Source organism: Mus pahari, chromosome 6 (assembly GCF_900095145.1).
Source record: "Mus pahari chromosome 6, PAHARI_EIJ_v1.1, whole genome shotgun sequence".
NCBI lineage: Eukaryota > Metazoa > Chordata > Mammalia > Rodentia > Muridae > Mus > Mus pahari.
In genome coordinates, this window is record NC_034595.1 from 101,974,716 (window position 1) to 101,987,323 (window position 12,608).

General features: G+C 43.9%; 1 protein-coding gene across 1 annotated transcript; it reads right to left on the reverse strand.

Moving 5' to 3' along the window:
- Window positions 1-1,710: 1,710 nt before the first annotated feature.
- Window positions 1,711-12,144, reverse strand: Vamp3 (vesicle associated membrane protein 3). Its single transcript, XM_021200788.2, has 5 exons — window positions 12,043-12,144; window positions 10,396-10,477; window positions 4,945-5,103; window positions 4,234-4,285; window positions 1,711-3,246 (listed from the first exon to the last, which is right to left on the reverse strand). Coding segments are annotated over exons 1-5 (312 nt in total). The 5' UTR covers window positions 12,045-12,144; the 3' UTR covers window positions 1,711-3,229.
- Window positions 12,145-12,608: the final 464 nt, after the last annotated feature.

Below are 12,608 nucleotides of genomic sequence, written 5' to 3' on the forward strand. Positions count from 1 at the left end.
TCCCGAGTTCTTCAAGAAGCATTCATTGTACGACCACTGAGTGCACATGTGGGCAGGGCTTATTGTACTGAGGACAGAACCAAATTCTGTCATACTCAACATACAACAAACACATGGACGATGGATGCCTCAAAGTCAAGAAAGCCTGAGATGCTTAAGGACTTAAGCTGGTAGGAATGGGAAGGACAAGGAGGGAAGAGCCCCCGGGGAACAGGCTGGAGGATAAGGGAGAGCAGCTTTGAAGGGGAACTGAATCTTGTGTGATACTTTGGGGTGGGGAAAATGGGTGGGCTAACAGAACTGAACAGCACTGTCCCTTCCAGGTCATCCTTGTGCAGAGCAGGTTAGTCATTAAGTACCTGAATCGAGGGCAGGGCGTGGTGGTGCACACCTATAATCCTAGAATTTGGGAGGCAGAGGCAGGTGGATTTCTGAGTACGAGGCCAGCTTGGTCTACAGAGTGAGTTCCAGGACAGTCAAGAAGGACTACATAGGGAAACCCTGTCTCAAAACAAACAAACAAACCTGAAGCGAGGGCTGGAGAGATGGCTCAGTGCTTAAGAGCACTGACTGCTCTTCTGAAGGTCCTGAGTTCAAATCCCAGCAATCACATGGTGACTCACAACCATCCATAATGAGATCTGATGCCCTCTTCTGGTGTGTCTGAAGACAGCTACAGTGTACTTAGATATAATAAATAGATCTAAAAAAAGGGAACCTGAAGCAACATGAGAAAGGAAGGGCCAGACTATGATGGGGTTTGTGCTTAAGTAAAAGTAAGACTTTTGTGTTGCAAACATAGACAAAATCCTACCTGGTCTATTTTACATTGTTTGCAAGAGTAGGGGAATGAGGGGAAATGTATTCAAAGGAAGGCAAATATAGAAAAAAAAAAGCCACATATTTGGAACATGCCTCCCCTAAGTTTACCTGTGTGGTTGGTAACTGTGTGGTATACCAGGGTCAACTCTACAGATCACTTCCAGAAGACAATATTTAAGAAATCCAATAGCCAAATCCTTACTGGCCTGGTAACTGCAAACCAGCTATGGCCTCATCTCTGCTCTGAAAAGCACTTTTCATTAAGGTGTATGTGATGGTTAATTCCAGTTGTTGACTTCATTGGATGTGGAATCAACTAAAAGGCAGCCTGCCAGGTGTTCCTGATGGATTCCCCTGCTCAGAGTATGTGAAGTGGGGAAGAAGTACCCTAAATGTAGACAGCAGCTTTTAGTGGCAGCCCAGATAAAGATGGGAGAAGGAAGCTCTGCTCTTTGCCTGCAAGCCTTCACTCACACGCGAGTTAATCTACCCTGCCGTTGCTGCACTCTGCTGTTCTCATGGGCTTCCACATGGGCTCACCACCAGAGGTTTTGCAGGAATGCTCCAGGCCCGCAGTGCCAGATGGGAACGTCTGAGACACTCAGACTCATGGACTAAGCTATCAGGTTCTCAGCGTCTTCAGTGAGGTAGACCCTATCACATCATCAAAATCTTTTAAAAATTTATGTTCATCTTCTTAGTTCGGTTGCTCTAGAGACCCCTAACACAGGGTGAGATCTACATCTACTCACAGGAATATGTGCTCCTAGGATAATGGATACGAAATAATGCAGTTTGTCAGGGAGGGAGGGGGAGTATCAAGGGTCAGAAGTTTAGGGCATGCATCAGGTGTATCCACAACTCCACTCCAAGAAACACAACACAGGATCATGTTAATAAACAACTTTATTCTGGTCAACATACCGGGAACATTCCCAGCTAAATGCACAGAGAAGCGAGGTATTACTGTGTTAATACAGGAGCCAATGAGTGATATGGGACAGAATATGAGGAGACAGCACCAAAGTTGTGAGGTCAGACCAGGGCAGAGGACCTAGGCTGATGTGGCAAGGCATACCTTCAACATCTGTATTGTTTCAGTAATGTTAGGGGAACAGATAAAAAACTAGAACCAGATTCTATGACATCTTGAGTAATGCTGCTCTGCACACAAACACAGATTTCAGGGCATTCTAGTGGCACTGCCACAGGCAAGCAGCTTGCCTTTCACCACTTCCTCAGTTCCACCCATGCCTGAAATCCTGTCTTTGAACCAAGCCTTGATTAAGGTCTCAAATAAACAATGAAACTGTCCCAGACAGCAATGGCTACATCCTAAGAGCACCAGGCATCTCTGGTTAGCTATCCTCTAGGAGTGACCGTTGACTCACCTCAAGCATAATACAGAGGATAAGTCCAAGCAGTACATAGTCTTCTGGAACCTTTGTGAGGCTACACAGCTGCTGCTCACATCGTACTAGAGGCCACAGCCTAGTTCTGTCTGCAAACTGCTGGCTAAGTATCTCATCTACAGGTGTGATCTGAGCCCACCTCCATAGCGTTAGGGAAGAAACTAAATCAGAATGACTAGCCTTCTCCACAGCATTTCACAGGACAGACTGCCGACATGTTGAAGGTTCACACAGGATTAATATTTTTCTTAAAGGGCACCTTGAGTTACATTTGGCACTTATTTGAATGTATCTATTGGGGCAAACTTATGGACAATTTATTTGTACTTAACTTTTGGCAAAATAGAAACTTTGGTTATAGTTCTATAAAAACTTCTTAAAGGGTTATTTCTGGTTAAAATACTATTTTAGAAGTGATATACAAGAACAAGAAAGTAAACATCATCATATCTAACATAAGAGCATGAGCTCTTCACCAGCATCTTAAATACAGCGGGAGTCAGTAGTGCTTACAAATGGAGAATAACCTTAATGAACAGTTACCTAGTTATCAAAATAAGGCACACCCTGTTATTGTCACCGATTGCTGTTAGGCAGTAGTGTTCTTCTTGGAAGGTCCAAGTTGGGAATCTAATTACCCAAAAGTTTAAAATGTGGTTTTGAAAACGATGTCAGATGTGGGGACAGCTGCCTTGAACAAATCCCCTTCCTGGAATCCACAACAAGTCATCAGTGACAATATCCACCTCCATTTCAGCACTCAGAAAGACTTAAGTCCTCTTTCCCAGTCCATAAATCTGTAAAGGCACTGTGCAAAATGTGGGCAGGGTAGTTTGGAGTGTATATGAAAAACAAAGGCACATTTTCTAGGCACTAAACTGTATGTAAACTAACAAAAATAATCATTTGGAAAAAAAACCAATAGGTAAGCTTTTCTAAGTACAAAGTCTTGAAGAAGATCTTGACGATCGGGCTTCAGTTTCGTCTGTTCTTCATTAAGAGACACACCACACTAAGAGGCAGGGAAAATTTAGAAACAATGAAAAGGGCATGTTAGTCTTTCTGTATGTAGATACTTAGTAGGGATTTCTACTGTCTAAACAGGGACAAAGAGAAATTGATTTGGCCAATTTTCCACTGGTAGCTTCTTTATATGCTACAGGGTTCTGGGGAAGACTAAAATCAAAAGAGGAAAAGGAAATACTAACTCATATGAACTAGCAAAGGAAGGCATGATTTGCTAGGATGTTCGCATAGACTGGAATGAAAACAGAGTGAGTTCTAATATACAGTCACAGGAGTGGTAGGGGTAGCTATGTGGTGTCTATACACATTATCTACATAATTACTATTTCTGTTCTCTATGTCAGGTACTTTCTTATGTAATAACCAGGTTTGTCCTAACAACACAAGGTGGACACCATTACTATCTTCATTTTATTCACGAGCACACTTGAGATCCAGACAGACCCAACTGCTTGCCCAAAGCCACAGAACCTCTACTATAGGTGGCATAGCTCGGATGGATTAAGGAAGTCTCAGCTAATCACATTCCACAAAAGGACACAAACTAAAACTGCACAGGAGAGAAAAATTGACCAGACATTAGGAGTGAGATTTGCTATTCTTTTTTTTTTTTTCTTTGAGATTTGCTATTCTTAAAGGATAAACGCATCCATCTATCCATCCATCCATCCATCCATCCATCTGTCCATCTAACAAAACACCAGACTTTAATTACAAAAATTCAAATATTTAGGATCATTTTGGTGGCACAGGCCTATAATCCTAGCACGTGAAACATTGAGGTAGAAAGATCACAAGTTCAAGGCCAGCCTGGCTTGAACACCGAGACCCTGCCTCAAACTTCCCTCAATACCATCATCTCAAAACACCCTCAAGTATTTAAAATACTTGGCAAAGAACAATATTTAAACCTTGGACTGAATCCACTCTTTGCTGCTGCACAGACGAACGTCTATGACCATGGTTAACTCACCGATGATGATGATGACAATAATCACCAGGACACTGATCCCTATCGCCCACATCTGCAACAAGACAGATCCATTTAACATTGCAAAACACAACAGCTACAGTGTGAAATAATTTATATCATCTCTAAAGCCTAAACTTCATATTTTCAGTTAAGTCCTGAAATTTAGTTATGGGCTTTCAGAAGTATATTCCAATCCTCTGTGACCTCTGAAAAGACACACATTTCCACACAGGCTCCTGATCTTGTCCCATTATCTCAGAGTGTCCTTTCTAAACAAAGCATAACAGGAAGAGTCTGAGCTCTAATCACAAACATTCTCATTTGCTAAGTCTGCTTTGGACGATATTCACATGTTGCTTTCTCCTCTTTCTGAACAAGGTGTGATTTCTTAGCATTTAACTTTTGAAATTGGAGCCATTCCCAGAATGGGCAGCAAACTGAACATCAAAGCCAACACCCCATCAGTGTGTTCTCAGTTACCTGGGCCAGGGTCTATTGCCCACGACTGCCTGGGCAGTCTGATTCTGCATGTCTTCTAACTTTAGCCACAAAACATGGGATTAGATTCCCAGCTGTGGGCAAGGAAAAGGGATATGGACTCACAGTTGGCCAAGATTCTACCCACTACCCAGAGTCACCGATGCAACAGTGTGCCTGTGCAATACTTGGGGAATGAAGGCCTGCTGTGAAGGTCTGTCAAGAGAGCATTACCTTGCAGTTCTTCCACCAATACTTTCTCTTCAATTTGGCAGCACTGGTTTCAAACTGTGAGGCACCTGCCTGCAGTGCATCTGCACGGTCATCTAGCTCCGAGAGCTTCTGGTCTCTTTCTAACACCTTATCCACATTGACTCTCATGATGTCAACCACCTAAATGGACATGGACACAGTTACATGAAAAGGAGAGAAAGAACAAAATTTCACATGATATCTATGGGCACTCTGTATTTTTTCCAGATCAGTACTTCATTATGTTGAGATAAACTTTCATTTAAAAAGGAAGCCCAGGCCTTTGGGATAAATCCACACAGCAAACCAGGAATAGAAGGGACTTCAATTACAGGGAAGCCCACATTAGTATCACATACTATGGTGAGAGACTCAACTTCCTTCTAAGATCTGAAGCAGAACAACAGGGTGCTTCACTTTCATGGCTGTTCAACACTACACAAGCAGTCTTGGTCAGGGCAATTAGTCAAGGGAAGAAAGGCATCCAGCTGGAATGGAGGAGTACAACTATCTGTGCCACATGTAAGAAACTCTTAAGACTCCTTCATAGGAGGCTGCAGAGATGACTCATCAAGTAAGCTGAGTTCAATCTCTGGGACCCAAATCGTGAAAAGAGAAAACTGAGTCCTGCAAGTTGTCCTCTGATGTCAGAGTGTGGTGGATGTACTTGCTGTGTGTTCCCACCACCAATTATTTTTACAGCCAGATCTGTGCCCATCAGTAATCCTTACACTCTTAAGACAAGATGAGAGGTGGAGACAGGAGAATCACTTGTATGCTCATGGACCAGTTAACCTGCATTTCATAGCACAGTATGGCAGAAACATCGCCTTCACAAGGTGGAAGAGAACCAACTTCAAGAAAGTTGTCCTCTGACCTCCAACACATATGCCATAGCATACCCATGCCTGAATGAAGTACCTTACCTCTACAGTACATACAAAAACACTCACACACATACACAAACATACACACTAAATAAAAATATTTAATTTAATTTTTCAAAATCTACAATGAATAAATTCAGTTAAGTTTCCGCATTGAAGAGAAACACTTATCACTTGCTTTTCTTCATGCCAGCAATGAGCAATCCAAAAAGAACATTAAGAGAACAGCATCTTAATGTTGCAAAAAACTCATAATAAAATTATAAGTAATATATTTAAGGAGCTGGAAGACTTGCAGAATAGGAAACTACACATCGGACTGAGTAGGTAGCTCAGTGGATAAAGGGCTTGCTGCACAAACATGAGGACCTGAGTTTGGATGTGCAATGCTCACAGAAAAAAATAGGTGTGGCAGTCTGTTCCTGTCACTGCAGCACTGGGGTAGGCAGGGAGAGGAGGATCCCAGAGACTCACTGCCAACAGATGAGCTATGGGGTCAGTGTAGGACCCTGTCTCAAAAATTAAGGTGTAAAGAAAATAGAAGAAAAATCCCTGATTTTGACTTCTGGCTACCACATGTGTACACACATGCATTGCTACACCCAGTCACAAAAGAGAAGCCAAAACAATACAGAACACTGCTCTAAGCTGGGTACAATAGCACATACCTGCTATTTGGGAGGCTAAGGCAACACACACACACACACACACACACACACACACACACACACACGGGGTGAAGAGAGAGAGGGAGGGAGGGAGGAGAGGGAGGGAGGGAGGAGAGAGAAGAATTAAAGTATGAATAAGGGGAAAGACATTCATGGTAGCAGATTGAAAGACTTAACACTGTGGAGATACTCCTAGAGTGACCTACAGAGTCAATATAATCCCAACAGCTCTGTTTCCCTCAGAGAGACTGTCATGCAATCCCCACTCCTGAGGCTTTTTTCATATGTAAGTTCAAAGAAGAACTGAGAATAAGTAAACCAATACTAAAAGGAAGAGCTATAATAGCCATTTCAAAACTCACCACAGAGCTGGAATAGTCAAAACTGTGGTACTGGCACAGGGAAATGAAGACCAGTGAGAAAGAACTGAGAATCTGGAAATCTGCTTACATATTTACAGCTAATTGAACTGGTTTATTTACCGATTGATCTATTTTGGTGACGAGGATGCTTATATAGGTTAGCTAAGTGCTCTACCACTGAGCCCTTACTTCAGCAACACTCTCAGCCTGCCAACTAACCTCAAAAGGATGCTAAGACCAACAAATGGAGAAAGAATATTCTTTCAGCGAACAGTGCTGGCATATCTAAATAACCTTAAGGAAAGAACAGACAGAGCAGCGAACTCAGTTTAAGTTTGAGGACTCTAAGAGTCTTAGAGAAAAGGTAAAGCTTGCCAGCTTGTTCCAGGTTTCTTTTTTTTTCCTTTTTTTTTTTTTTTAAGATTTATTTATTGTTATATGTAAGTACACTGTAGCTGTCTTCAGACACACCAGAAGAGAGCGTCAGATCTCATTGCAGATGATTGTGAACCACCATGTGGTTGCTGGGATTTGAACTCAGGGCCCTTGGAAGAGCAGTCAGTGCTCTTACCCACTGAGCCATCTCACCAGCCCCTTGTTTCAGGTTTCTATTGCTGTGCTAGAACTCCATGGCCAAAAGTAACGCCGGGCCAACAGGCTTATTTCATCTTACAGTTTGTAGTCTAACATCCAGGGAAGTCAAGGCAGAAACTGATAATGCAGAAGGCATGGAAGGATGCTGCTTATGGGCTTGCTTAGCCTGCTTCCTTCATCATCCAGGACAATTTTCCCAGGGTGGCACCACACAAGAGTAAGTTGGGTATTGTATCCCACATCAATCCTCAATAAAGGAACTGCGTGCCCACAGGTAAATTAGGGAGGAGTATTTTCCCAACTGAAGTTCCCTCTTCTAAAATAACCCTAGCTGGTGTTGAGCTGATATAAACCTAGCCAGCACACAGCGTCAGGTTTGGCTCTGGGCTCTTAGATTTGATATCAAAAGCAAGAGCAACAAAAGAAAAAAAAAACAAAACTCAAGTAACTAAAGAGATAAATTGGGCTTTATAAAAAGTAAAATCTTTTGGCATCAAAGTATACTATGAATAATATGAAACTCCACCAACCAAGAGAATGTAAATACTTATGAACTACATCTCTGATAAATGTTAGATGTGAAGAATGCATAAAAGAGCCTTACAACTTAATGACAGAAAGACAACACAATAAAATCATTTGCAAAGGAACTATGTATGAGAAATATAACTGTAATCCTAGAACTTGGGAGGCTGAGGCAAATTCAACCATAGCCTGGGCTACATAGTGAGTTCCAGGTTAGCCTGGGCTATATAATAAAACCGTCTCAGAAAACAAAAACAAACAAACAAAAAATCCCAGCAGTAACACAAAAGGGGGTAAAGGACTTGAATAGTCACTCCTTCAGAGACACACAGGCCAATATACACCAGAAATGTGTTCACTGTCACTAATCATTAATCAAATCATTAATTCAAAACCATAAGGAGATACCACCTCCTGCTTGCTAGGATGGCTGCAGCCCCCAACTCAAGAGCACCAAGAGACTGGACACTGCTGCCAGAAAATAAGCTACTGTAGGAAACCACAGGCTAAGCTGCCATACAATTACTGTATGAACCAGAAAGGTCCACACCTAAATGAAACAGAAATGAAAGCACATTTAAGATCTGGCTCCTGGATATTTACAGCAACATTCTATCAGCAGAGAGGTCAGAAGAGCTCAGTTATCCATTAAGTATGAGTAGATAATAAATCATGGTTTACTAAGATCATAAACGATCACTCAGCCAAAAGAGGAAACAAGGTGCCAGCACAGACTAGAACCTCCATGAACATGGGCCACACTGAGGAGAGAGAAGCCTAACACTGACCCTGGACATGCTACACCTGAATAGGCAAACCCAAACAAACAGCTGACTACAGGTTACCAGGCAACCAGCAGAATGAGGGGTGAGTGACGAGTTCAGGGTGCTTCTGAGTAGAGACAAAACAGTTCTGAAAGCAGAGAGGAGATGACTGTGCAAACCACTGAATATACTAAACATATTATACACTAAATGACAGACTTTAAAAAACACTTAATTGTATGTTAAAGGAATTTCTCCTTAAAGAACAAAAACTAGGTTCTCTTTAAAATTTCTTTAATTTCTAAAAAGGATAGAATTTGAGTTTTTTTAAGTGACAGAATTAGTGTAAAGTGTTCAGAATTAAGTTCATAAAGAAATCATCATAGAAAAATCTTACTGTATGATTTAATAACAGTACCTAAGATAACAAGTTTTAGGACAGCTAAAGGCACAAAGATTGTGCCAGGTGATGGTGGCACACGCCTTTAACCCCAGCACTCAGGAGGGAGAGGCAAGTGGATCTAAGCTTGAGGCCAGCTTGGGTTACAAGGACAGCTAGGACTACACAGAGAAACCCTGTCTGGGAGGTGTGTGTGTGTATGTGTGTGTGTGTATGAGTGGGGAGATAGTTCAACCTGGTTTAGTTCCCAGCACCAATAAGGCAACTGAAAACTTTCTGTCACTCTAGTTCCAAGGTGTTTTGATGTCTTCTGGACTCTGCAGAAACTGCATACACACACAGTACACATACATGTAGGCAAAACCCTTATACACTTAAATCTTAATAAAAAAAAAATATGGAAGTAGTGGTCTGAGCTTCTCACAGGATCTTCACTGTGGTTCTATATGCACACACCAAAACAAAAGATGCCTGAAGACTCTACTAGCTCAAGAACTCTAGGGAGAGCTGGGGCTACAGCAGTCCCACCTGTTACGGGTCCTTCAACAAATATCAGGGAAAGCTTCCACAAAGACCTGCCTCTACTAGGGAACTAATGAACCTGGCTATAAGACAAACAACAATTTGGAAACAAAACCCAGATCAGAAAAACTTGTTCCTGGCTTGAGCAATCCAATTACACTATCATACAAGTGGCTCTGGGGACAAGCTTTCACAGATGTTTTAGGCTTATAATTGGTAGTAGAAAAATTAATATGAAACCAGGAAGAGTCTCCTTTGTGTTTAGAAGATGGCTTCTAGAACATTCAGGCAAAGCATCATATACATAAAATAAAAAGAAACCTTAACCAAAAAGAATATGGAAATACTGGTCTGAGTTTCTCACAGAATCTGTACTATTGCCCTGCAAATATACATTTAAAAGGATGACTTCTGATATAATCAAAATTTATGCCCATACATCGCTGATGCTTTCTTTTCTAACGTTTAAAAAAAATTACGTGCGTGTGTCTATGTGTACAGGTGCATGCATGTGCCCTTGGAGGCAGTTACAAGCAGTTTTGTGGTACAGATGAGAGTGCGTGGAGCCCAGGTGGGTCCTCTGCTAGAACAAGTAAGTGTTCTTTTAACCCCTGAGACATCTTTCTAGCTCCAATGACTCTTTTTCTAAATAAAATTCTAGAGAATTCCCATGTTTGTTTAAAAGTCACATTTAAAATTTTAGAGCAGTACCTCATCTACTTGATTTTGAGTCTGCTGGAGTCTTCGATTACTGCCAGTGGCAGCACTTGACCCCGAAGGCACACCTGTAGACCTGAAAGGTATAAAGTCACAAGTATGAGTGAATTGTAATTCCCAGTGCACTTGATAAGCTAACATGTAATCCCAATGCTCCATGACATGGGAGGTAGACATGTGAGAGTCTTGGAGGCCTGAGGGCCAGATCACCTGATACATGCAGCACTGAACAAGAGACCCTGTCTCTAATACGGTGGAAAGCAAGGATGACGTTGTTCTCTGCTTTCAAGTATACCATGGCCTGTTTGTGTGTATAAACTGTCATGCTGGGACTCAGTCTTAACTCCTTACACTGCAGTTATTTCTTAAAAGTCCCACAGTAAGAAATAAAGGCACTCATGTGTTTTTATAACCCCTCAATAGTTCTTAAGACTGTATCACTTGATAGTGGTAAAAGTCTGAAACAAATATTTAACAAGATCTGTTTTAACTTGCTTTAAGACACACAGACGTTTAAAGTAGACTCCTGATCTTTTGTTGTGGCTCATAATTAGGAACAATCACAGAACAGACAATATGGAGAAATAGGTTCAAAATGCACGGAGGGGGTCTGTATGAACAGGAAGGAGGCAGAAGGAACGGCCTCTGTTGGAAAGTCCTGTAGGAATCTCCCGTAGGTTCAGTGAGTCTGGATTTTCACTCATCCCCACTTTTCACAAGTACTCTGGCTTTTAAGTCCTTATTGCCTCCATTAAACTCTTGTCGTATCTAAAACAGCGTCCAACCTATGCCTTCCTACAAAACTGTCACCCTAGGGTTGACTCACAGTACTTTTAAAGTTTGCACTGTGTCCACCACCAAGGACACAACACTGATGGCTGTCTCACATAACTCAGGGTGCGAAAGTTAAACAAGTAAGGACCGTGCTCTGGAAGCACTATCCATGTACTTTTTTTTTTTTTCTCTTTGAAACCTAATATTACTGAAGAGGATACTACGATCCTTCTCATCTTATTAAACCTTAGGATCAACATGCAGCTGGCTGAAGTGAACTAGTTTAATCCTCGAGTGTGGACCGGACACTGCCATTTGCACAGCAGTCTGACCAGGTACTTCTTAAGTGGTGACAACTTTGAGTAGAGGGATACATCAATTCTCGCTGAAGGTTGCAATTAGAAACCAATTTTAAAACCAGAGTGTGCCTGTCAACATGCGTCGGGAGCGCCGCAGCTCTTCTGAGGACGCCAAACGCTGGCCTACCACGACCTGGGCCTCGGCTCCGGGCCACCTCTGGTCTCCCGGTCCCGCCGGGCGCCCCCGCCCCTCTCGCGGAAGGAACCGCGGGGCGTGGCGGCCGCTTCCTCGGCCAGCCGGTGTCCCCACCCCCGCCCTTCCGCGTCTGCCCGCCGTCCGCGGGGCACTCGGGGACGTCGCGGCGCCACGACTCGTCCCGCAGCGTCCGGGGACAGGGTGCACGGCGGGGCCGCCGCCCCCTCAGGCCCGGGGACGCCGCGCGTAGGCCCGCGAGGCCTCCACTCGAGTCCGAGTACCGAGCAGCGGCCACCGCGCCTGAAGCGGGTCGCAGGAGTGGGCCGCCGTCCCCGGAGCCCGCCTCGCCTCGCAGCGCAGCGCGTCACTCACATTTTGGCGGCGGCGGCGGCGAATGGTCGAGGGTCGGCGGACTTGCGCTGCAGGCAACCGAAGCTGAGGAAATGGGCGGGGCCGTGGTGACGTCACGAGCGGAGGCCGGACCGGAACCCGCGATGAGCTCTTAGTCGCCAGGGGCGCGCCGGAAATGGGCGGGATAGGAGCCGAGCCGGGCGCAGCGCGGGCCGTAACCTTAGGCTGAGCGGAGTGGGAGGGGCCAGAGCTTGCGCTGAAGTAGCGCCCGCGCTGACGAGTGGGCGGGGCTAGAGCGCGGCGCCTGCGCCTTTGGGCTGGGCTCTTCGCCGGCCGCCAAGGAATCACAGCAGCTCCCAGCAGTGTCTCTGCTGCCCTGTCTCTAGCCCTGGAAAGGCAGTTTAGAGTGAGAATGGGTACGTTTTACATTACTTTGAGCCCGCATACCTTGTCTCTGGGTCGTGACAATGTTAGAAACAGCGGACGTGCCTAGCGTTCCAGAATAATCTAGTGGTCCTGAGGAGACAAAAGTTCTTTTCTGAGAAAGTTAAGAGGCAATAGGAAGTCCATGTGGAGTCTTGGCCACA